We start from the raw sequence: 25744 nt of genomic DNA, 5'->3' as shown, positions 1-25744 counted from the left end.
CTCAAGCTGCGCGGCCTCAGAGGCTGACGCTGGCTGTGCGCTGCCTGGGTGCAGGCACTGCTCTTCTGACAGAAACTCCCCGCCGGCACAAGACTCGTGAGCTGATGCAAGTAACGAGTGATGGCCCCTTTTCCCACCCCGTTTTCTCCACAGGACCGGGCTAGCTTTCAGACCCTGCACGCTAAGACCCTGGGTGACACATCCCGAGGTGGCTGTGACCATCCCGCTGTACGAGGCAGCGGGATGCCCGAGCCAGGCCTCAGCAAGCCAGGGCTATGGGGGCCGTGAGGGGAGGGAAACGGACAAGTTTCTCTGTCCTCCCCCGGTCGCCCCGGCACAGCGGGGGCCCTCCGGGGCTGCTGAAAGCGCCTCTCCCCGCCATGAGGGAGGACGGGAATGGCGGCAACGACACCTCCCGCCGCAGCCTCGGCCGCTGAGGGGACGAGGCGGGAGAGCGCCGCTCCCCGCCCCTCCCGCCAAACGAAACCTCGCGAGATTCCGCCGGGCCAGCCGCCAGTTCTCGCGAGGTCTCCGCCTGGCTGCGGGCGGCGGCGGAGGCGGCTCCTCCGTGCGGTCGGAGCGGGAGGCCGGGCCGGGTTTGATGCGGGTCGGCGGCCGCGACAAGTGGCCCATGGACACCCCGCTGAGGCGGGAGTCGCCGCGCCGCGACCCGGACGCTTCGCCAAACCCTCCTCCGCCATCTTCCCCGCCGCCACCGCTTCACCCGGCGCCGGGTAAACAGCGAGATGAGAAAAAAACGGCTCTGAGCAAGGTGAGGGGGTGAGGGGGGGCGAGGTGAGGAGATGTCAGCGGCCCAGGTAGGCCCCGTTCCACAGACGGAGTCTTAATTTCAGGAGATTCAGGTGTTTAAACGGGCGTTTCTTCATCTGCGGAGTGAGGGTGTTTATTCGCTTCAGTATTTTGAGATCCCCAGCGGCAGCGCTGCAGATTTGCGTGCCTTTTCGCCTTTAATTCTTTAGAAATCAAGATTGGCCGTTGCTGTGGCAAAGCAAGGACAGGAGCACTTCTCTCTCCCTGGCTTTGTTCGAGCGCTTTTCGAAGAATATTTACATAGAGTACTGTGAGATTTGGTTTATTCCCGTTTTCTAAATTGGAAAACCGAAGCACTGAAAATCACTATAACTTAAGTCAGGTGACATTCAGATATTGGCAAGAAATGGGAATAGACTTGTCTGAAGCTCGGTGGCCGTTTTACTGCTTTGTGTGCTGGCATCGTTCTGTCCCAAAGGTTTCTGTGCGGTTTCCTGGCCTTTATTATTGGCCAGGTTACCCGAGTGTGGTGGGTTGACTTTGGGTGGCTGCCAGACCCCCGGCCAGTTGCTCCCTCACTCCTTTCTCAGCAGGACAGGGGGAGAAAATAAGATGAAAAAACTCATGGGTTGAGACAAAGACAGGGACATAACTTACAAAGCGCCATCACAGGCAAAACAGATGCAACTTGGAAAAAATTAATTTACTCTAATTTTTTTTTAATTAGCAATAGAGTAGAATGGTGAGAAACAAAGATTAAAACCAGAACACCTTCCTGCCCTCCCCCCTTCTTCCCCAGGCTCTACATCCTCTGCCCCTAAGCAGTGTAGGAGGATGGGGAATAGGGGTTGTGGACAGAACAGCTCCTCTCTGCTGCTCCTTCCTCCTCACACTCTTCCTCTGCTCCAGCATGAGGTCCCTGCCATGGAATACAGTCCTTCATGAACTGCTCCGGTGGCGGTCCCTCCCACACGCTGCAGTTGTTCATGAACTGCTGTAGCACGGGTTTTCTCCATGCGCTGCAGTCCTTCAGGTTAAACCTGCTCCAGTGTGGGCACCTCTCCACAGGCTTCAGGTCCTGCCAGAAAACCTGTTCCTCTGTGGGCTCTCCACAGGCTGCAGCTCCCTTCAGGGCATCTCCATCTGCTCCGGCGTGGGGTCCCCCACGGGCTGCAGCGTGGATATCTGCTCCTCTGTGGTCTTCTACAGGCTGCAGGGGGACAGCCTGCCTCACCACGGTCTCCTCCATGGGAATCTCTGCTCCAGCGCCTGGAGCACCTCCTCCCCTCCTTCTTCTCTCACCTTGGTGTCTGCAGGGCTGTTTCTCACACTTTTTTCCCCTCGCTCCTCTGTCTCGTGCGTTGCTGCGCAGCCTTTTCTGTCGTTTCTTAAGTACACTCTCCGAGAGGTGCCACCATCGTAGCTGAGGGGCTCAGCTGTGCCCTGCGGTGGATCAGCTGGAGCTGGCTGTGTCCAGCACAGGCCAGCGCTGGCCTCTCCTCACACACACCATCCCTGCAGCCCCCACTGCCAGCACCTGGACACATAAACCTAACACACTAAAATATTGTTGGTGTACAAGGCTTAAAAGCTGGTTTAAACTAAATATTTTTAAAAATACATGCTGTAAACATTTTGTATAGTCAATATGTATTTTTATGGTTATTTGTTAATATTTTCTGTTCTTGGCTAAATTGCAGTGGTTCTCAAGCTCTTAATAAGAATATGTCAGTTACCCTACAATTTTACAATGTTAGCAGAAACTGAGATAGGGAAATTGTTCCATCTGTCCGCAAGTTGAAGAAGGTAAATCACTAGGAGGCTAATGCTCCAATTGAAGTTCCCAATTCGAGGAAGAGCTTTTAAAGTGGAGTAATATGATTTGTTTAGTCTCTTTCTGCAGTATTTAGATCAAAGATAAATCTCCATTTTCTTTTATATATGCAGGTGGTTATTCGACGGCTTCCTCCTTGTCTAACTAAGGAGCAACTGGAGGAACAGCTACATCCTCTACCTGCCCATGATTATTTTGAGTTTTGCACTGCTGATCCCAGGTGAGGATGAGCTGTTTGTGCAGGTTTTCAGGTGCTTAAAACCTAATTAACGTATTTTGGACATACCACATCATGTATTTTTTCCATCAAGACCTTTTCCTTAGTTTTGTTAGTTAAAATATTTGTGAAAAGCTGGATACATATGCAGAGACAATGCATTCCTGCCCTTTTCTTTTACACCGGTGTTTTTAAAACATAAGATTTTTGTGTATGAATAGGACATAATTTTATTTGAAACTCTGATGTTTCTTTTAACTGTCATTGGTAAAATGCAACAGGCTGTTTATCGGCGGTGAGAAAGAGTCAACCTAGGAGAAATATCACAGAATTTTTTTCATCAGTGCCATTTGAGTTTAGTTTCTTTGTTTGCTTACGTGTATTTGTATTTGTCTTACAGTTTTTCAGATAAGCTGGTCTTATTCATTTTTGTGACATTCAAAACAAAAAAAAAAGAAATAGTGGCTGATTTAAAATAAATCAGAATTGCTAGTATATTTATATAATTTACTTGGTATCATAGTGGTAGAATACTGTTTCCTTTCAAACAAAACAATTTCTAGGACAGAAGGAACTTAACCATTATAATAAACAAAATACCCTGTATGCTACATCTGCATGTGTTCTGAAAAACTGAAGTATAAGATCCATCTTGCCCATCTTAGCCTATCTTAGTGTGCGATGACTTGTCCTCCACAGGCACCAGATTCCTTCCATTGACTACGGAGAGATCCTGGATGTTTATCACTGATCAACTTTTAAAGTTACAGGTGATCCCACCCAGAGCAGATAGCCTTTCCTTTCTATGGAATTGTTTGTGGCAAATTACACTTGGAACGGTCTAGTTCCTGGGCTGATTATTTGAAAGGATACTGCCACTTCTTGCCACCACCATGTTATTAGATGGTTTACTCTGACTATATAGGTTCTCTCAGAGTCAGTTCCACAGTTGGAAAGGAACAGATATCTATTTAGTGAAATTTTATGGCAGTTGCCTGACCTAGACAGTTACACATATGTGCAGCAACTAAATAGTAGGTGCTTCCGTTTTTCTGGTAGAACCACAAAGGATGTGAAGTTAGGGAAGAGGAGAGTTTAGTCTGATTGAAAGTCTTTGTAGTTACTTATATTTTTCTTCTGAACCTCATCATCCGTATTTCCAAATGGGTCTCTTTAAGGCTTCTGTCCCAGCTGTTCATTTGATAAGGGGAAAATAGCAAAGGCAAACCAAAAATTCTCTGAAGAAGAGTGTCTCTGTCTTCAGTGTGTTTAGCTGTACAAATGCCAGGACATAGTTAAAAAACCTACAATTTTAATTTTCTAGAAAAATTGTTGGCACAAGAACTTAGGGAGTCAGCCATCTTAGAAAAGAGAAGGTACTGACAACAGTTGTACATATTAAGTTTCATTTTTTCTCTCTACTTCCATGTGATGAAATTTGGAGTACTCAAAAATCTTGCTGTCCACTTGTTTAATTGCATCCATGTCAGGTTACTGCTGAAAGATGCTGTGGTTTTTCTCTCACGCTGTGTTATTCATTGTATACTTTAATATAGCTAGGGACAGAACGTGTATATATAAAAAAGTTTGTTAGATGGCATGTATGACACAGGAGCTCATTCTGGTAGAGGGATGAGGACATGCTTAAAACTTTAAAAATTCATTTGCCTTGAAGAGCAGATCTTAGTGATTAAAAATAACAAGTGTGAAGAAAATAAAGCTGTATTTCTTATATTGTTTTGCTACTAGACTTCAAGATGCAGCAAGCAAAGAATACACGTTTTTAAACTTTTTTGAGCATCAGTATCTCTGATATGTATTACTTGGATTGTCAGTTTCCTTCAGTCCTGTGTATGAGCCCTGTAATAAAATAATGATCTGGGAGAAAAATGTTCTCTTCCTCCTCAGTTTTGGATTCATGTTCTCTTCTGCCTTCATAAATTTAAACTCTCTAGAAAAAAATGTTTTTGTATAAGTAGAGCTCCTTGTCAGAAATTGATGCCAGAAATGATGGAGGTTGAAAATGGTTCAGGAGCAGTTAGCGAAATACTTATTTAGACAAATATTTATCTATGAAAACCTATTAAATACAAGGATACAAGTTTTGTATTACAAAGTCCCTAGGCTGCAAGTACCTGAAATTATATACTACGTGAAGTGTCAGTGTATAGTTTCCCCTTTTTAATAAACTTTCCCTAAGCATTTACCTACTAGTTCCTGTTGGAGGGAGGATAGAGAGGTCTTAACTATAGCTGTTTCTACATTTTTACTTCCAAGGTCATCTCACCCTAGAGGACAAAACAAACAAGATACGTATATCAACTCCAGTTTCTCTGTTTTTGCAGTCTAAAGATTATCTTTTAAGTTTACAATGTCTTATTATAGGCAAGTTATAAAACTTCTTAAAATTTCATTTAAGTAATGTCATGAATGTATAACACTTTTTCAGTTACATCCATTTCAGTAAAATAATTTCTGAAAGTGACTGTTGCATTGTGTTTTGTTCATTTTTTCAGATTCATCCGATTCATTGCATTACCTTTATTCTCTCTTGTACATTGACATTAAAATACAAAGAAAACACTGTTTCTGTGACTGATTCTATGGCCTTTAGGGATGTTTGTTGGATAGACACACTATCTATAGCTGATAATAAAGACTCTGCCTTCCTGACAGTCTGTCTTGTTCTCGGACTCCAAATATTAACTATTTTTCCCAGATACTCTCTTTTGTCAGCATGTAAATGTTTCTGAGTCTTCTAAAACTTCAGTCAAGTGATTTAGCTCTGGCCCTGCAGGGTTTGGGTCATTGCTTGGGACTGGCACTGAATGCTGAGTGCTAGGACTTGTTAATAGTGTTGTGAGGTTATAAAAGTAGAGAGATCTGCATAGGAGCTTTTCTCATGTGAAAGCCAGTCAAATAGTCAATGCCATACCATATATCACAGACATTGGTAAAGCTTCTTGCAAACAGCGCTCCTCCTTTTCCCTTCATAACCACTTCCCAACATTTTACTTGGGATTATTGTAGGCAAATAGCATTAACGCTGTCGGATGGCAGCGTGCACCCAGGAACTGCAGCTCTGAAGGGGCAGTGCATTTAGAACTTCAAGGGAACCGCCACTACTATGTTCTGGACGGAATGAGTGACAGTCTGTCATCACAACTGCACAGCATTTCTGCTTCTCCTCTGCCGGGCAAATTGTGCTCATTTATATCTGTAAAAAGGAAAGGCTAAGTTAATTTAAAATTATGCCAGTTCCATCCACTATGTGAATGGCCACAGAAAGTGAGAGACAAGAGGATGAAGGCCAGTGGATTTTAGCTTGACGTGACAATGTAGATGAGGAGTTAGCCATTCGATCAAAAATTATTATGTAATATATGAATGGACGGAGGACTTTATTTAACACTCCAAAATTTAAATGTAGAGATCTATATATTTATATACATGTAAGTACATATGTTTACATATATATATATACACACACACCATGATCAGTAAGTTGATAAGTATTTTTACTAAGATGTGCTGGCTGTTTTTATAGTTTGCATGTTGCTGTTTATATTGTAGATAACTACTTAAAATTGCTTTCCTGTATACCAATCTTTTTACATGACTGTGTTAAAAGATACTTCATAGAAGTAAACTATTAGAATGTGTTTGTCGCTAAAATACCGTAAAAGTAAGGGCTTGAAGAGGTGATAGACTGAGTATTATAGAAATACACGTAACCTAAAAGATTGAATACCCTTGAATGCATGGCAGAAAACAAAGAAATAGTGTGTTGTACTGAAGAAACGTGTACAGTCAGACTCATCTGGGTTATTTCCATAGAGATTGCTCTAAGTGATATCCCAGAGATGCCACCATCACGTGCAGTGCATCTGTCCAAAACATGATACAGATGGAAAGCAGCGTTATAGACAGCAAACATATGGCAGAATAGAACCAGCTGTCTGATTATAAAACTAACCATGCAACCTCAAAACTGAATTTCAGGTCCTGAATGAAGTCTATGCTGGTAGCTACTTGAAAAAAGGAGAAGGCACACAGAGTCCAGTGGCCCTTCTGAAGGACTCAGCTGGAAGGCAAAATCCTGAAGAGCAAAAGCTGTATTTTATCCAATAACTGCTGAATACAAAGTACAAAAGTGGATAGGTGAGGGAATCCAGGGTGGGGAGCAGCAGTTGGAAGTCAGGTATCTGAAACACAGAGTAAGAGATAGCATTTTATATGCAGGCCAGTGCTAAGCATTTCCAGTTTGCTAGGTTTACTCAGCTTCCCATTCAGAGAGTGAATTTTAGGTGGGGTTTTTTAGGCGTTTTTTTTTTAGGCTCATTGCACACTTTGCTGGGTAAAAAGCCTAAGACAGGGGTCTGAAACACTCAGTGATCAGGCTTTTATACACTAAGCACTCTTGACAGCTTATCTTCTGCATGCTGTAGAAACACTCCATAGCTCGTATTTGCAAAACATCTAAATGAAAAAAGCCCTGTAGTTTTTTTTAAACGTTTCTCCTGGCTACAATACCAAACACAAATTTGGTAGGTTTACAGAATCATTGGTTAGTTATTGACAGCACTGCTCTTTATGGTCAACTTTTAACACTCAAAAGTGGGATCCATATGGATGCACATTTGAAAAAGAAAAAATTACTTGGTTTGTAGTAACTGTTTCTTTGAGCTGCCACATGTGTGGATCCTGTGATCCAACCCATATTTTTGCTCTTTCTCACTCATTGTGAAATCTGATTCTGAAATAGCTATGGGATTGAAATACATTTGCAACTGTGTGTGTTTATTGTCTCCTGCTGCTGGTGGTGAGCTTCTCTGAAGACGGGCCATGTGTGGCAATAATATTATGAATTATTAATAGTATTTTAAATTTATGGGCTCATGTTCAGGTATGTTCAAAAACCTGGCGTAATGCATAGCCATCACTGAAGGCAGTTTAAGCCAAACTGTTATATCACAGTTGTGGGCGTTTAAAGCATGTACGTGCCATGACTCACAATAACTTAGCTGATGGGTGGTAATTCATTAAATTACCTCAGTTTCATTGTGGTTGGTGGTGTGCCAACCCTGAGGTTTTTATCAGGCACATTAAATATTTACCCTTGGGGTGAGATCTATGCCAATAAATTCTTGAAGAATCAGAATTATTTTAGGTAAGTACCTGTTCTTTCTTTTGCTAGAATGCTTTGGATTTTCACAGTAATTGTTCTTCACAACGAGACATAGCATATATATTGATACACATGCATGTCAGAGGGAGTTTATTTATTTGTATATAATTCAGTGGATTATCTTGCCAATTATTAGGTTATTTAATAATTCTTAAAGGTGGAGTGACAGCTTGGCAACTGCCCTTTCACTGGATGCTTTTACTTAACTTCTGTTTCAGCGACAGAAGACTATCTTAGCATGCCCAAGAAGTTCCCCAGAAGCACTGCTGTTATTCATATCTCTTAAATCATGAAATACTAGACTTAAAGCTTTGATCCTGCACAATGGAAGCATATGCTCTGCAATTTAGGGAGACAAAACACACTAGAAATATTTGTTTCAGTTCAGAATAAATTTCACAGTTGCATCCAGGAACTCAGTTGCTCAGTTACTTTTTGTCATGTATGTAATTAGATATGTATATGTAAAGACTTCGATATGCATGTTTAAGGTAGCCAGTTCTCAAAGATGAAAATTGCAGCGTGATCCTTGTAGTTTTACTTTTTTCCTAGTCCTGAACAGAATAGTAAATAACAGAAAATAAACTTATTTCTTGTTGCAGCCTTTATCCTCATCTCTACTCAAGAGCATACATTAACTTTAGAAATCCTGAGGACATCCTTCTTTTTAGAGATCGCTTTGATGGCTATGTCTTCATTGATAATAAAGGTTGGACTATTTGTAAGATATTAAGTATGTATATATACATATACCATTTTAGAACATTAATTCCTTTTTGCTAATTATACCAGTTTTTTCCTCAATATACAGTTAATTACATAAAAATGTATCAATATCTAGCACTTAAAAGATAATGAAGTGCAAAATATATTTGTCCCTGCAGTCTTGCTTGTCTATGTGGTGTGCATGCTTTATCTGCATTCTTGTACTTTAAGCAATACACTGTCAAGATCCTATTAAGATAATTTATCTTATGTAAGCTTCACAGTTCATCACAACAGGAACCGAACACATTGCAAGCATGAATCGTTACACCTTCAGTGTGTTTTTGTGAGATAAAGTTGTGCCACTTATTCTCATTTTGAAAAAGCAAGACAAAAACTTGACTTCATCATTTTGGTTGCCCACTCTGAGATATGTACAGCTTGACTTTTTAGAGCATTCGCAGACATCTTGAGTTGAGTTCCAAGAACAAGAGCAACAAAATTGATTGCCATCTTTAAAATGTTCAGTTTGCAAAAGTTTGCCCAACAGTAAAGGAAAAACTCTGTAATGTAGGTGTGGATAAATCCACGTCTCCTACAGTAGCATGAAACTGCCATAGCCAAGAAATGGTGGTTTCCCTTTAGTAGTTCCTTGCCATATTCACTCATACGTTCTGTAAAAAATTGCATGGGTTGTATAAAACAGGCATAGACTTGTGGGTTTCTTGTATAGACATTGTCTATTCTGTACACTCAGTGTTGCGGAGGTCCTGCGAAAAGTACTCCTGTCCACTCTTACTAGAGAGTTGATCTCTAAAGAAGCTGTCTGTCAAACTAACAAATTCCTCTTCAGCATTTCCTACCTGAGATATTTTATAGGCTTCTAACTATAGGATTCTAACTAATCAGATTTGGATGGATTTTCCTAGAGATGGAGAACAATACATTCCTCTCAGTGTGTGATTCCTAGATTTCAAATTCTGTGTGTTTTAGATGAAAAACTAAAAAGAAACTGTTTTTATGGTTCTGCCAAGGCTTCACTTTGCCTAAATTAAGCACATTTTTCAGTGTTGGGCTGGGCTGGACTGAAGCCAGGGTATTCTGTACATTGCAAAACTGAGCTTGGACACTGCTGGCCAGTTTGGCATGATTGTGCAAATAAAGAACACAAGTTTTGATCAAAGGTGCCTTCTGGTGAGGTTTATGGCAGCATTGCATTTATAAGGCTAAACTTAAAACAAGGATTACCAGGTTCAATAAGGTTAACAAATGTTCTGACTGATTTAAGCCAAGTTTTCAGTGGACTTGAGCAAAGTATAATCTTGAACTGGCTGCAAGGGGAAACCAGGCAAAATTCAAAAGCTACACACAGTTCTGACTCCAGTCCAAACAAGAATCCAATATTTAAGGCAGAACTCATAACAAAGAATCCATGCCAGTAAACACAGGCAAGAAGTTGCGTAGTCCATCATAAACGAAGTTTCATACAATTCTACACGCTGAGTTTTACAGTTTTGCTTCTGAAAGAAGGTGGTATGTTTTATTATTGCATGTTACCCAGCATTTATTTATTTTTTAAGCTTTTTTGCAAACAGAACTTTACAGAAGCAACTCAATTGTTTCAGATTCATTTCCCAGTAGTACTTACCACTTGTCAGGCTGAGATTTTATATAAATGTTTCTAATCAGTTCATATCTGTGAAGAATTAAAAGGGAATTATAAATGATACTGCAATAATTTTATCGTGCAACAACAGTCATCTTCATTTTGACAGTCTTTGTCAGCATGTCTAAAAAATTTTTAATGTTTATGTATATAATTCAAATATAAATGTATTTTGTTTTGAATCTAAAATACAGCTACATGTAATTTTTCATTAGAAGTTTAGGATGGGATTGTAGAAACACTCATTTTTCATTTCAAGTAAGACTGCCCAGCACAAGTTTCAAAAGTTTTGAAAATCTTAATTGAACATAGGAATGTTTCTCCCCCTCAAAAAATTAAGCACTGATCTCTTTTAAGGTTTGGAGTATCCTGCAGTGGTTGAATTTGCTCCATTCCAGAAGATTTCAAAAAAGAAGCTGAAGAAGAAAGATGCCAAGGCTGGGAGCATTGAAGACGGTAAACATATTTTCTTGGCGTCATGGTGGAAAATAGATTCTATTTCTGTCATGCACTGCAAAGTATTAACATAATTCAAAAATTTTTCTTCACAGATCCAGAATATAGGAAATTTTTAGAGAGCTATTGTGCTGATGAAGAGAAAATCTGTGCCAATCCTGAGATTCTTTTGGGAGAGATTGAGGCCAAAACAAGGGAACTCATTGGTCTGTTTTCTTGATTTTTCTTATTATTGAGAATATTAAATATATTATTTTTATATCTTTATGATATTACCTGCAAGAGCTGACCTGTTCAGTCTAACAGATTTGCAGTTAAATTTTTGTTAGCTCGCCACGTAGTGGCAGGACACACCCCACTTATTCTTTTAAGTCTCTATGCATGGAATCGCTTGACTTCACTGGAAGTTTTGCATGCACAGTGGCTTCAGAAGTAGGTCCTTAATACTTCTGAATACTTACAGATGTATTAAAAGATGGAAGATTTATTTTTAAAAGATAAAATAACTGAATACTTAACAATTGATCCCTGATACTAGCTGCTTTTGTTGAGAAACATGAAATGATCTCTCTTTGTTCTCACAGTCAAGATTCTGCAAAAGCTTTTAGAGTAAGGCAACACCTTGTTTTCTGTATGCATACAGCATGGCTTTCACAGTCTCAGGGGGAATCTTCAGTAAGATCAACACTGAAATCTTCAATGCCAGTATGCAGCTTTCAGGATGACATGGAATATTGATGTGCTGTACCTCCAAGTGACAACATGCAGAACGCTTACTCTTTCTTTAGGTGTGACAATTGATCAAGTAGGAAAAGAAAAATCTACCTTTGCTATTATTTCTTTACAGTGTAAAGGTAGCCACCTCTTTTGATTAGAATCATAGAATCATTTCAGTTGGAAAAGCCCTTTACGATCATCAAGTCTAGCTGTAAATCTAACACTGCCAAGTCCACCACTAAACCATGTCCCTAAGCACCACGTCTACAGGTCTTTTAAATACCTCCAGGGATGGTGACTCCACCACTTCCCTGGGCAGCCTGTTCCAATGCCTGACAACCCTTTCAGTGAAGAAATTTTTCCTAATATCCAATCTAAACCTCCCCTGGCACAAATTGAGGCCGTTTCCTTTTGTCCTGTCACTTGTTACTCCTGTTTGAGAGTTGACTGGAGAAATTTGGAACTTCAACAATTTAGAGTAAATGGAAATGTTAGAAGTATGGGTATTTAGATAATTCTGTTATCAATAAAACTTGTTTGTTGCTGCTCTAGATAGGGAAGTTCCCCAACAATTTTTATTTACCCCAAATCTTCCCTAGTATTTGACAGCAGAGTAAAAGCAGTCAAAATTTTTAAAGAACTTCACAAAAAGTTTACAGTTTCAAGAAAGATTTATTAACTTAAAAATATTCTAGCAATAAAAATGATTAGTCTTGAGAGTTGCAGATTTCTGAGTAACAATATTGGCTGAAGTCAGCTTTACATTAGGAGTTTTAATGTTTTGTTTCTGTTAAATCACAGGAAATCAAGTTAGTTGCTTGCTTTTTTCTGCTATTCAAAACTGTGGCCATTGCTATCAATGTAAAACCAAAGATTGCTTCAGTGGATAGCATGTTCATAGCAAAATTAAGTAAGGATTTAGTTGTATGTCCAGTTTCGAAGGTGTTACTCCTGCTGAAGTCAATGAAAGATGTGCCCAGGACTTTGCTGGTGGAATTGGGCTTCACATTCTCAGCATTTCTCCAGGTAGTGTTACTGCAAACTGACATGTTTTACGCATCTTGTCAGATGTGTTGGCTCATCAGTTTCAGACAGAGAAATATAAAACAGATTTTCTCTGTAAGAAGATGAAGATAAGCTCATTCTTCTGGCTTGTTTGTATACAGAGAGCGAGATAAAATATAAAAGTTATTGCTGACACACGTCTTCATTTTGCAATTTATTTTCTTGTAGAATTTCTTAAACATTGTAAGAAACACTGCTTAGATTTTTGTTTGTAGTAAGGCCCATAAATAAGATGGGTAAGATTCAGGTTTGATAAACATTCTTTTTCGCCCTCCTCTTTTGATAGGACTCATCACACTGCTTCTCTCCCTTGAACTTCAAGTTATAATTTCTGATTAAACCTCTTGCATCACAGCCTTAGTCACGACTAGGGCCAAGTTCTGGACTCCCAGTGCAGCTTAGCCTTTCCCCAGACCCGCCAGTTACAATTTGTGATCACTTCCAGCATGTAAAAGTGCCCGGAGACCGACACTGCTCAGACAGGGGAACTTAGGGGAGCAGGGGAGAGAGGCAGAGCTGCAAATCTGAGGAACTGGTAGGGTGCTGGGGACCTAAAATTTGTCAGAAATTATGCACAGGGCTGGGGGAGGGGGGCAGCATGTGAAATCTAGGGATAGAGGGAGGAAGATCTCAAATCAACAATCTTTTTTGATTGTTGCTTTTGATCATTGATACTTGCTAAAAATAAATACTGAATCCTATCAAGCCTTCCCATTCATAACTGTGTAATAAGGTTTTATCATTAATGAATGGGTTGCCCCCAGGATATTCATACTTTCAAGACAAAAACATTCAAATGTTTTTCGGATATGAATTGTGTCTGGATTTTGGCTATGCCATTTCAGATTTGATGAAAACTTTATTTCTTCCTTTTTTTCTTTTCTTTTTTTCTTCCAAATCCTGTCATACATTCCAATAGTGAAATTTTCTTCTGGTTTAAGGAAGAATCCTATACATAACTGTAGAGCAGTTTCTAGTAGTAAACATTTTCTGTAACTCTGTCCTGGGACATCCAAGACTGACAAAATGTGTTGTAACTACTCACAGCTGTAAGTACATGAATTCAAGTTTGAATTCAATACTGACAGTCACGAATGCTATACATGATATATAATTTGATGATGTTATCCAAGTTTTTGTAGAATTCTGGGATGGTTCAGGATGGTGGCTTAGGCTAGATTTCAGAGTGTGGAGAGACAGCTCTGTAACATAAGAATGGCTGTGTGATTCAGTAGATGAGGCATTTTATTTGTTATTTGGGAAGCCAGAGTTTTATTGAATCTGCTGATAACTTTGCTATGTAACCTGGGACAAACCACTCACCTCTTATTCATCCCATTTTTCCCATGGAGAGGTGAATGCTAAATGGTAGTTAAATGGAAATGTTGTATTAGAATGAAAATGTTTCCTTAATGATGTACTTTGAAATCTGGGATTGAAAAGTGCTATGTGAGATTACAGTAATGTGGGCTGCATATGAACAGCAATATAGCTAGGTTTTGATGTATGAAGTTAAAATGTAGGAGTAGATTCTGAACACACTTCTTTCCTTTTTGGTGAAATAACCGTTTGATGAGCAAGAGAAACAAGCCATTCCCTTGAACTGAAGAGATACGATTTTTAATTAAACATTAAATAATCATGCAACATATCTCTGTTGCTTCTACCCCTAACAGCAAAAAAGCAACAAAGTGTTTCTAAAGCAGAATGGTGGGAATGCCTTCAAAAATATATAAAACAAATAGGTTTATTAATTATTTGGCTCCCTTGTAGACAAAGCTAGAAAAAAGGGGTTAGTACTAAAGTAAAGAAATGAGTACATATTTTAGGAGTTGAACACTATATCACAAATTTTTTGTGTTTTAGCTAGAAGAACAACACCCCTTTTGGAATATATTAAAAATAGAAAATTAGAAAAGCAGGTACGTTCAGACTTTTGCCTGAAGTTCAACATTTATGTTTCACGTGGTTTTCCATTGGACAATTTACAATTAATCATTTTGAATTCTTCAGAGGATACGAGAAGAGAAAAGAGAAGAAAGAAGGCGGAGAGAATTGGAGAAGAAACGTCTGCGGGAAGAAGAGAAAAGAAAGCGCAGAGAAGAGGAAAGACGTAAAAGAAAAGAAGTGGAGAAGCAGAAGAAAATTTCTGAAAAAGAAATAAGGATCAAGGTACCTTAATGAAAAAAATTATTATTCTGTTGAAGTTATGCAGAAGTTCCTTTGGTATCTCACTGTTTATTTAGTATACAGTGTGGAGATACCAAACCAGTTTTGACTGGAAGGAGGAGTAATGCAGGGCTTTGACTAAGTAGCGTTGTTTGAAAGTGTGACTAATTGCTTTAGGTACAATGATGTGCTGATGCAGTTATGGCAGGTAACTCGGATATCTTTATACAACACTGCTGCATTCTATGCCAACAATACCTGACAGAACCACGTTGTTCCGTGCCAACATGTCGGAATATTATTGCAAATATGGCTTTAACACTTTCTGTCATGTAAATCTTCATCTAGCCAAATTCACGGAGAGTTTTTTTGTGTTTACGCTCAGAACTAATGTATTTTAATAGTATGCTTTAACCAAGTCTTGCTAATTTGAGGCTGCGCTGCCTTATAACAATCTGAATGGGTGTGCTTTTAATGACTTCACTTAGGCGAGTGTATTTTGTGCTATTACGTCTGGACATTTAAAACCTTCCTTGTATAAGACGACACAGATAAAAACTATTCATCTGAACTAAATTTTGTGGTATTGGAAAGGCTTTATAGGCTGTTTTGAAGAGGAAAATTGGTATAAGAGTCTATAGCTTAACACAAGGACACACAGACTCACTCCAGATCTTGTGGTGGGGAGAAGCCACAGAGCTGTGTACTTCTTTCCTCTTTTCTTCCTGGACAACAGTTTCCTTCACCTGGATGTATAAAAACAGTAAGTTGTGAAGCTGAATTACAAATTTTTTTATATCTGGCGATAAAGAAAAACACTGTAGAAGTTCAGAAGAAAAGGGACTCGCTTCTTAAAATGTATTACCCAAAATTGGTTGTCCAAAAAACCCCAGTATTTATGACATAACTGTGGTGATGTAACCTTGAAAGCTAGTTCTGTCTCCGAAAGAAGAGGAAAATACTACCTGAGAAACATTGTAGAAGTTTTAAATATTGGAGAAGAATAACCTGTGCTCATTTCAGGAAAAACTGGTAGAATGAAAAGACTGATGAGATGTTCTGCTTATACCTGAAATGTTAGAGAAATAGTTTGAGACAGTGGGTCCTTCTATAAAGTTCATTCCTGTAATGCTAGACGCTGCTCAAGCCCTGTGTGGGTTATTTGTTGTGAAAGGAACAGACTTCTTGAAAATCTTAATCTCCCAGGTGAAAATGTAATGTGATCTTTTCTGCTAGTATTATAATTTTTTCCTCAGTCTGTATTTCTGTCAGGGTGTATTTATACTAAGCACCTACTTCTATATGCCAGTCTATCCCAAGTAGTTAATGTGGCACACATTTTATATATAATATTTCAAGGAGTGAAGTATTAATCCTGCTCTCTTTGTAGTATTGTAGAGGTTCTACTTATTTTATTGTCAATGACATTGAGCTCTGTTACATGATTTCTAAGAAATCATAGACCATAATAATATCTTTATATATAAAACTCAGGAGAGAAGAGTAGGTAAGTGCTTTCTCCAGTATTCTCAGCATATTAAAAAGTATGCAGTTGAATGCCTGTTAATGACTGTCACTCCTTAGCAAAAGTAAACTGCCCTTTTTAAATAACTTTAAATTTCATACTTTGTAAAATACATTCCTAGCATTTAAATAAGATATCTTCAATCTTGAAAAGTTACTGATATATTAAATACATTGTTAAAATGTCTGTTACAACAGAGGAGAATAATTTCACATAATAATATAAACAAGTATCTCTTAGCTTCTCAAGAAGCCTGAAAAAGGAGATGAACTGGCCAGTGAAAAGCACAAAGAAAAAGGTGAAGAAGCTGACATTGAGGAAAACAAATGGGATAAATCACCTGGATCTGGGAGTATAAAATCCAAATCTTTGGAGGGTTCACTAAAAGAACTTAAGGAAAAGTAAGTAATATATATATCTTTTAGGCTTCAATTTAGATCCTAAATGCTTTCATCTCAAGGCTTAAACATGATGTAAGTGGTGCCTTGACTGGCTGTCAGCAAAGAACTGATTTCATTCTCTGTGTGAACAAATCTCTCGCTGTCCTTTTTGTAAAAGGTGTGTTTAGTAACAGCTTACTGACCTGATGGCAGTATTAGTGGATGCAATTTGTTATTTGTGAAATGTTTTGAAATCCCAGATTGGAGGGATTTCTGCGTGAAAAGTCATTCAGAGTTTCACTGTTATTTCACCTGTTGCCCATTAAGAGCTCGGGTAAGGCCCTCCTTCCATTACTGATGTCAAAGACTAAATTGGCTAGGATGCCTTACTTTTCCTTCCTTGGTTTTGCTGCAATAAACATATGATTGTTTAGTAAATGGGACGATGGCAGAATAGTTAAGGTGTGAATGATAGCCTTATGATAGATACATGCAGAAGGCTGTTTCTGTCCCCCACTGCCTTTTGTGTTACAAATATAATAGTAGGAACAAGAGGTACAGCTCAGTTCTGTTACTACTGTAGCCTGGAAATGTCTTGCAGATGTTTTCAGCAGTTGGTTCTCTCTCTTGTCCTTTGGCACATGTGTCCCATTGCAAGCAGGATTCAGCCGTGAAACATGTAAGATACATAACTAAGAATAACATGCAGCTGAGATAAATAATACTTTGTTCTTCAGTAGAGTTGTTCAGCTAAGCTCTCCAAAGTACTTTGCAGTACATAGGGACAAGCTTGAGCATTTAAGTTAGTTACCTAAGTTATTATATATGAAGTATTAGAGGAAGTTTGGGATTGTTTTCTAGGAGCCTTGCAGGCTACCTGCCTATTCTAAGTAGTTTAAATTTTATCTTTGTCCACATAGGTTCTTGATTTTTATGAAAAGTATGCAGGAGCTGCAAATGTTCTCTTAATGGCAAATGGAAAAATAAAGAAACTTTGAACACTGGAAAATAAACCCACTGAATTTGCTAATTGAAGAAATGGTTCACCAATAATATCCTACATGCGTTATTCATCTTTTTTTGTCTCTGACTAAGGACTTCAGACATGGGCTAATGTTTCAATATGTTCAGTATGTCCTAAAAGATGCTGAAAACTTTCATTTCACATTCTCTAATGGAAACTGAAAATATTCAGCAACTCTTTTGTTGATGTTCTTCAACAAAGGAAAACAGAACAGGCTCAACAGAAACACTTGCAGGGGCAAGTCAGTTGTATGCTAATAAGGCTTTTTATGTATGAAGCTTTTGGTGGTGCCATGTAACATTTTTACTATTGATCCTGTAAGTTTAATAAGGCATTAATGTAGGTTTTCCAGGTGTAAAACAGAATCCTTTTGGCTGCGCAGGTACAGTAAGTGTTACCTTGTCTTTCCAAGTGCTCATTTCATCATGATTATTAGTGGGTGTGATTAGGTAGCAAGCTATGAGCTATTTCAGCTGAATCGAGAATTAAAGTTGAACCTACTTTGTCACTAACTCAGGAATCAGTAATAAACTCTTAACTTCCAACTCTACATGGAAGAGACTGAATTGCCTGTTTGAATCCATGTTTTAAGGCTCAGTAGCAATAGCTTTCTACCACAAATTAAAACCTCAGTAGGTGCATGAGCGTACATGGTCACATACAGATTTGAAACTATCCCAAACAGAAGTATGCTTCCATTCCCTTCCATTCATTTCTGCTTGCTTTCTCTGGCTGTGTAACTTTCTCTTCTACCTGTAATTTGTACCCTGCCATTTCCACTCTTGCCTGCCTGTTCGCCGTGACTGAATTTTAGAAAGAAACTTTAACCACTCTTGAACTGGAGCTTGTATCCCTGTCACCTGCCTACCTCCAGGCCCATCCATTCCTTCCTCACCCACAGTAACAGGCAGGGGAAGAGACGGGTACCAGGCAATGCTGCAGCACCAAGTGGAGGTGTGTCTTTCTGGCTTTTTGGAAGCTCACGCTCTGAGCCTTGCTAGGATTTGGAGTTAGTGTCTAGAATAGCATATTAAATGTGAAACAAAACAACTTACAGCCACATACCGCTTGAGAGCTAACACAGTATTTTATGTATATGTATCTATGCTACAGGTACAGTATCTCTGTAACTGTGATTGATTCAAGTGTCTGTGACAGCTGGGACGTTGCTTCCACTTGGTGAATGTGTTATAGCTAACACAAGCACAGTCTTGCAAAGTGCTGAGTAACTTACCTGTCACTCGGGTTTTGTTGCTGACCTCCAGCTCTTCCCGAGATGGGGCCCTTGTCTTGGCAGCCCCACCAGTGCCCAAGTTCATGGCAGAGGCTGACAATTTTCACAGTCCTGTTATTTAAAAAAAAAAAAAGTGATATAGAAAGATAAACTTTTATTGATATTAAACCATTCGAAATGAGAAGCGTATCACAATTTGATCACTACAGCATTAGAAAATCTCCATCCTCTCTGATTCTGTCTGCTGATTCCCAAACTGTGAGCAGACTGTCAAAAGCAACTTTCCTGTTTCAATTTTAAGTATTTATACATATGTAATATATAAAAAGAAACTGCCTGTGTTTGCTCCTTTTAAAGTTCAATCTATTCTGTAATCTTTCTTCATTTGCAGTTTGGCTGTATGAGAGAAGCACCCGCTTGCTGAACAGGAACAATGAAGTGAATAAGAGAGCTGAGAATTGTATCAGACAGGCAGCAAAATGTTGCAAACTAATAGTCTTTATAACATAGACCCATTGCAGCATAGCAGAAATTAAGTATTATGTTGTGGTAAGGTAATGGTCTTTTGCCTAAGTAAAATATACAAAGGTAGGCTAAATTAGTTGGAGACATAATAAACAAAAGCCTGCAACATAAGTTTTCATTTTCACAAATGTGTTCTGCAAGTTGCAATGTCAGTGAATAATTTTTGTTAGCATCATAAAACTTTACACATTGATACATGATACCTGCACAATTCCTTCAGGCCCTGAATGTTCCCATTTCAGGGAATATTCATGTACATGAGTCACCTCAAGAACAGGCCACAAGAGTTAATCATGCAGCATGTATGTATGTGAAGAGTATTGGGGAACTATTTATGGGACTGGAAAGAGGGATAAAAGTTGAAGAATGTGCCTTCCACAACAGTTGCACAAAAGTCTGATTTTGCTTGCAAAGCTTTGTCCGCTATTTTGAACTGAATGCATAGTCAAGGGCCGGACATACGTGGATGAGACATTCAGCAAAATTGCACATAACCTCTTTTTAATGAGAAGAAACCAGCCTTGCCATACAATTGATCTGAATACTGTTGAAGTCAAAGGAAGGCTTTGTATTGCATCCTTCAGCAGTTTTGTTTTACTGTTAATTGCTTGGATTTTCTTTCTTTTTATACGTACTCGTAGGTCACAAAATGATAGTGACAAAGAGCAAAGAGATTTGGAGAGAAGATTTCGAGAAAAAGAACCTGAAAGACAAAGGTATCGATTGGATGATGGCAGAAAGCATAGAGCTCACTATGAGTTTGACAAGTTTGTGAGAAGGAATGAAGAAGAGCTGAAATGGGGGAAAGGATACAACCCAGACAGAGGAAAGAAAGGGAACTACAACTACAGCTTCACTGTGGAGGCAGTAGACAAACTGGGTAAAGAGGACAAGTGTGATGACATGGCATCCAAAAAGGAGCGCATAAGAAATAAGGTTCTTTTATTCATTTAGGATAATCTTTCATTAGTTAAATATGCTTCAAGATCACAGGTTTTGCTTTTGCAAACTCAGCATAAATATGCTTTTTCAAAAAAAGCAGTTCTTTATTTCATTTTCAGTAAAACGCAGACTACTTCCTACTGTTATCAGAGGACAACAGCATTTAAAATAAGGTTACAGGTCTCTGCTCACTCATATTTACAATATATAAAAGACTTTTTGTCTTCCTTTCAACCCTAGCATTTTTAGAACGCTATTCTTGGAAGCCTTGTATTTTATGAATGTATTGAAAGATTTTTATACTTCTGATCAGTAATGAAATTTTAAAACTGTGACATGCTGGTCTTTTAAAAATGTACTTCCATTACCCAGCTCATAAAGTAATTGTGGATTAGCCAGGCATTGCTCGGTAGAGGAACTATAAGGACTTAAATAAATAGCTAATTTAGAGACCATTGTATTTAGAGGGTGTGAATGTGCAAATTCTTCAGTATTGTATACCTGCCAGTATGAAAAGCCTGTTGTTTGGTTAGGACGAATTATTCTCGTGGTCGTTGTCAGGGAAAGAGCAGGTGCAAAACCAGTGCAAGCGGGGCCTGTAGTAGGGTGTGCAGTAGAGCTGTCCCTTATTGTCTCCCAGAGACATGGGCATAATTTTTCTCAGAATGCCTGATTTCAGGGTCTTTTCAGGAGGTGGCTCTCCTTGTTACCCTCATTCTCTCTCCCTTTCTGATCCTAGATTTTCCACAAAAGATGACCGAAACACTGTTTTGTGTAGAAATTTATTCTGTATGTGAAACTCTTCTTTCAAACCAAGTGACTGATCTGTGATGTGGGCTAAGGCTGACAAGGAGTAAAGTGGTCACATGCCGAGCGAGTCTGTATGGAGTGTGCATAGAGCAAGTCCAGGTGGACTTGCTGCGCGCGTCAAGCAAGTCACCTTGTGCAAACACAGAAAGCCTGGTGTGCCCCGCTTTTTGTTTACGCAAAGGTCAGCTGGGCGGTATGGGTGAGATTTGTCTGCATATACACATCAGCCACTTTCCGCACACACCGGCGGCTCAAGCTGTAGAACAGTCAGAAAAATGGCTAGTTCAGAAACAGGAAGATGGGAAAGACAATTTTCCTCCTGCTTGCCACGCTGCTCTTGAAGTCTGATGAAATAATCTGCAACCTTGGAACTGGATGGTGGGTCTTGGGCGCCCTTTGCCAAGCCTTAAGAAGCCGCCTCCTTTTTATTTCTTCCTGTTGCACTTCTAGTAGCTCGCTGAGTCTGTGGATTAGTGCACGCTTCAAGTGCTAGATTTGTTCCTTAAACAAAATAAGCAATATCAGTAAAGTTCTTTGCAGTGTGGTGACTTTTTTCCTTAGAGTATTTATCATGTAGGTAAGAGTTAGGGGCTGAGTTTTCCAACTTACCAGTAGAATTAACAATGCCAACACAAGTTTTTAGGCAGAGATCGAGCTGCTTTCTGAAGTTTGTAAGAATTAATTAGAAAACAGGCAATTTCCAGCGTCAGTAACAGTTGTGCTAGCTTTCATGCGAACTGTGAAGTACAGAGTCTGTGATATGAAAAATCGTTTGGACCCTTTATCATAAACTTTCCAGTGGGCACTGCTTGTCAGAGGATCTAGTTTTATGCAGCTGTTTGTGATGTAGAAAGATACATGTTATGCATTTCATACCACACCACAAAGCACTAACTAGAATGATCTAGTTGTATGGCCCAATACTGAATCTAGATACCTGGTCTAAAGAGATGGAGAAAAAAGTGGAGCAAAAAAGACAGAGTTGAAGGAAAAAGAAAGAAAAAGGGAAAATGTGTATTGGGAATAAGAAAACAGAATGAAAGAACAAAAGATCAGAATGACTTCAAATTATGAAGGCAACTGGAAATTAATATAGTTTGATGTAGGACAATTTCAGTGCTCTGCCACTGTCTTAAAATAGGCTGTTTAATTTTGTTTGCTAAACTTAACAGAAGACTTTGGTCAAAAAGCTCAGGTTTTGGTGAATGGGTTGCTTCATAACATTAAAAACTGGTATTTGTGAGAGTAAAATACTCTTAGTAGGAAAAGACTTATTAAGCAGAGTTCCTAAACAGTATGTTTTATTATTGAAATTTCAAGAACAAAAAGTGCTCTCAAGAGCTACGGAACATCACCATTTGCATGTTTGAGGTGTCTTCCTTGTAAACTGGCTCCTTCCATTTTCCAGTGATCAAATCAGCATGTGTATGATTGGGTCACTCCCAAAGCCTGTACGTGCTCAAATTGTACTTACTTTGTTTATTATCAGCAGGTGAATTCCCCTGCTCTCATACTCAGTATGGAAGGCATGATGAAGTGGAGCAATAAATGTGCAATTTTATTTTGATACATGTAATTCAAATGTGCATGCCATGTTTAAATTGTGGTAATGATTGATGATTTGAAGAGCATTGCACACATACCACTTGGTAAAGTTCAGTTGAGGATAATTTTCTAGCTGTTACCTGCTAAACTGTTCTGGTTTGTCTTACTTTTTTATGCTTATGTTTAGTATTTGTCGTTCATCTGCAGAGTTGCAAGTGCGCAGGCTGTTGTTCTTCTGGGTTGATGTTAGTGAAGTTAGCAGCATTTTTTGGTTTTACCTGTAATACTGTGTTTGATAATTGTCTGCAGTATTTCTTCTTGTTTACATTAACTGTATCATAGGGCCTTTAATTTTTACAGCTTGCTTCATTTATTCAAAATGCTTGGCTCCCAAGAATAGTGTTATAAACAAGACAGATGCTAAATACTGAGTCAATTTTCATTACACTCCATTTTTTTCCTGGGTCTTACGAAATGTAAAGCGATTTAACACAAAATCTACTTTCTTCACAAACATTCATCGCTTTAAAATCCCACATATGTATCCCACACGGGTTTCTCAGAGCATTAACCACATCTCCTTCCTTCTAGGATCGCCCAGCCATGCAGTTATACCAGCCAGGAGCTCGCATTCGAACACATATGGGATCTACAAGTAAAACCTATGACTGCAGTGGGAAATCCTTTGAAGATGTCCTTGATAAAAAGTACGAGGCAGATAATTCAGCTGGCGGTGGTTCTGAGAAGAGCGAAGAAGCAGAATAAAACAAACGGGAGGAAAGACTTGTGAAAAGGGATGAACTTAAGATTCAGTGTCATCACAAAAAAATTCCACAGGGCTGTTTCAGAATTCCACAGGCGATTGCACCAACAAAATTATAATAGCTCTGCCTCTTACTTTCTGTAAAATAAAGGGAAGAGTGACTGGAGATGTATAAAGTATCTTACAGCAAAGGAGTATTGTTGCTTTTTTACAAAAAGCAGTGCAAACACCATTTGCCTCATTTAAAAGCAGTTCAATATTTTATTAGATTTACCTTGAAATAGAAAAAGTAATAGTTTTAAAGGAGTATTTATATAAGACTTTTCAGAAGCTATTTCACCTTTTCAAGTCTAAAGAAACAAAATATAAATTTGCATCAGCTTGAAATCTGAGGCACTTTAAATGTATTTGGTGCATGACGTGAGGGTCACAGGACCCCTTCCTGCAAATGGCAGCGGCAGAGGCTGCTGCAGGGAGTTGCTGTTGGACTCGGTGGGACCAGCCCTGGGAGGAAGCTCTGGAGCCAGCAGTGTTTGCAGGATGAGGCCCACAGTTTGCACAGTTGTGAGAAATGTCCGTTGGTATCCGTACCTCATTGTGTTTACGTTGTTTTTCAATTAACTATAGCGTCAGATAAGTGTTGGTAAAGCTACAAGTATGTTGTTAGAGAGTTTTGCATTTTCTGAGCCACTTTTGCCTTTTATGTTTTAATAGATTCTTGTGCTTAAAACAGAAGAAAGCTAACGCAAACCTCAGCACTTATACAGTATATCTGGTTTTAATAAATTAGCTGTTTTTTATGTTTTTTGACACTGACTTTTAAAAAAAAGTGGTTGTACAGTGATGACTTTTTAATATGCTAATGTTTCATATAAGTTCCAGTTGCAGGATTTGGAAAATGTATGATATGCGAATGCTCTGCAGTTCTATTTGTTAAAAAAATAAACACACATGAATGTCAACTGCAAACTACCATTTTGTAAGATCTAGGCCAAATTCTGCCCTCTGATGCAGGCACATCGGTATATATATGTGTGTGTATATATATATCTTCCATTGGTTTCAACGGTAGCCGCATGTTTACAGAAGGGCAGAATATGTTCATTTATCTTTCATGGCTGAAAATTTCTTAGTTGTCTGAAACTGAGACCTGCTTTGTCGTTGAAGTTAAATTTTAAGATATTAATTTATTTTTACATCCTCTTTGAACATTTTATTATTAAGCATAACATCTAATTGTTCTAGATTGAAAAATTATTTATTGTATTTTCCCAGATATTATGCATTAAATAGAATAAAAGCAAAAAGATTTTGACTATGATTTTGAGATGTGATCTTCTGCGATTTTTTTCATCTATTACTCTAGAAAAATTAAGTAAGATGCTATGCCACTTTGTATTGTTCAGAAGCAGATAAAAATACAGTTGAGAACTTTAATGTCAAGCTATGTACATGAGCGGCCAACTAAAATTACTTCAAGGTTAAGTAAAACTGCTGTTAGAGCATCATTTGGGTTTAGCTCCATCTAAAATTTATCTTGTTTGCCAAGTTCATCCAGACTGCAGAGAAAGGATTTTGTCTTGAGTCGGCATTAGCACGGGGCTGGCTTTCCCCTCAGCGAAAGAGCCCAGCTCGGTCCAAGGAGGAGGAGGCTTGCCTGGAAAGTTCTCCTGCAACAGAGCCAGGCAGAGCTGAGATCTTCACCAGATAAGAGTCTGCTCAAAAGCAAGTATTTCCCACCCGTTTGGATGCCCCGGGGTGGCTGGAGGAGGGGTCTCACCTCGGAGAGGGACCAGCAGGACACAGAAAAGCTGTGATTTTGCATATGCTCGCAAGCCTGAGCTTGGTATCTTTTGGCCAATGGTGGCTTTCAGGCTACTCGCCCACCTTCACCCAGGCTTGATTTTTGAGCCTCACTATAGTGTCAGAGGTGGTGCGGAAACCCAGCTAAACTGGATGAGCACAGAAGACTTTCAAAAACTGCACTTCGCACATCTTTTTTTGCAAGCCTGATCAGATGGTCAAATTATCTTGAGATGATCTGCAGCTCTCGCCCCCATCAGGAGGTACATGCCTCCTTCCCACAAAGCGACAGAGCCAATGCCTGGGCTGGGACACGGTTACCCACTCGATCCCTTCTGCCAGTGGGAAGAAATGTCATCAGGGATTTCCTCAGCACGTACCGTTAGGGAAAGGAGAAGGTAGGAA

General features: G+C 39.1%; 1 protein-coding gene across 1 annotated transcript; it reads left to right on the top strand.

Annotated features, from left to right (window-relative positions):
* Positions 1-648: 648 nt before the first annotated feature.
* Positions 649-24857, top strand: UPF3A (UPF3A regulator of nonsense mediated mRNA decay). The gene is made up of 9 exons (XM_052773767.1): positions 649-772; positions 2719-2825; positions 10739-10837; positions 10933-11043; positions 14486-14541; positions 14633-14791; positions 16554-16714; positions 20118-20412; positions 23365-24857. Exons 2-9 carry the CDS (start codon positions 2792-2794, stop codon positions 23536-23538), a joined length of 1089 nt encoding a protein of 362 aa, XP_052629727.1. The 5' UTR covers positions 649-772; positions 2719-2791; the 3' UTR covers positions 23539-24857.
* The last annotated feature ends 887 nt before the right edge of the window (positions 24858-25744 follow it).

The sequence above is a fragment of the Harpia harpyja genome, chromosome 22 (genome assembly GCF_026419915.1).
Source record: "Harpia harpyja isolate bHarHar1 chromosome 22, bHarHar1 primary haplotype, whole genome shotgun sequence".
Classification (NCBI taxonomy): domain Eukaryota; kingdom Metazoa; phylum Chordata; class Aves; order Accipitriformes; family Accipitridae; genus Harpia; species Harpia harpyja.
This window is presented reverse-complemented; position numbering and strand designations above follow the sequence as displayed.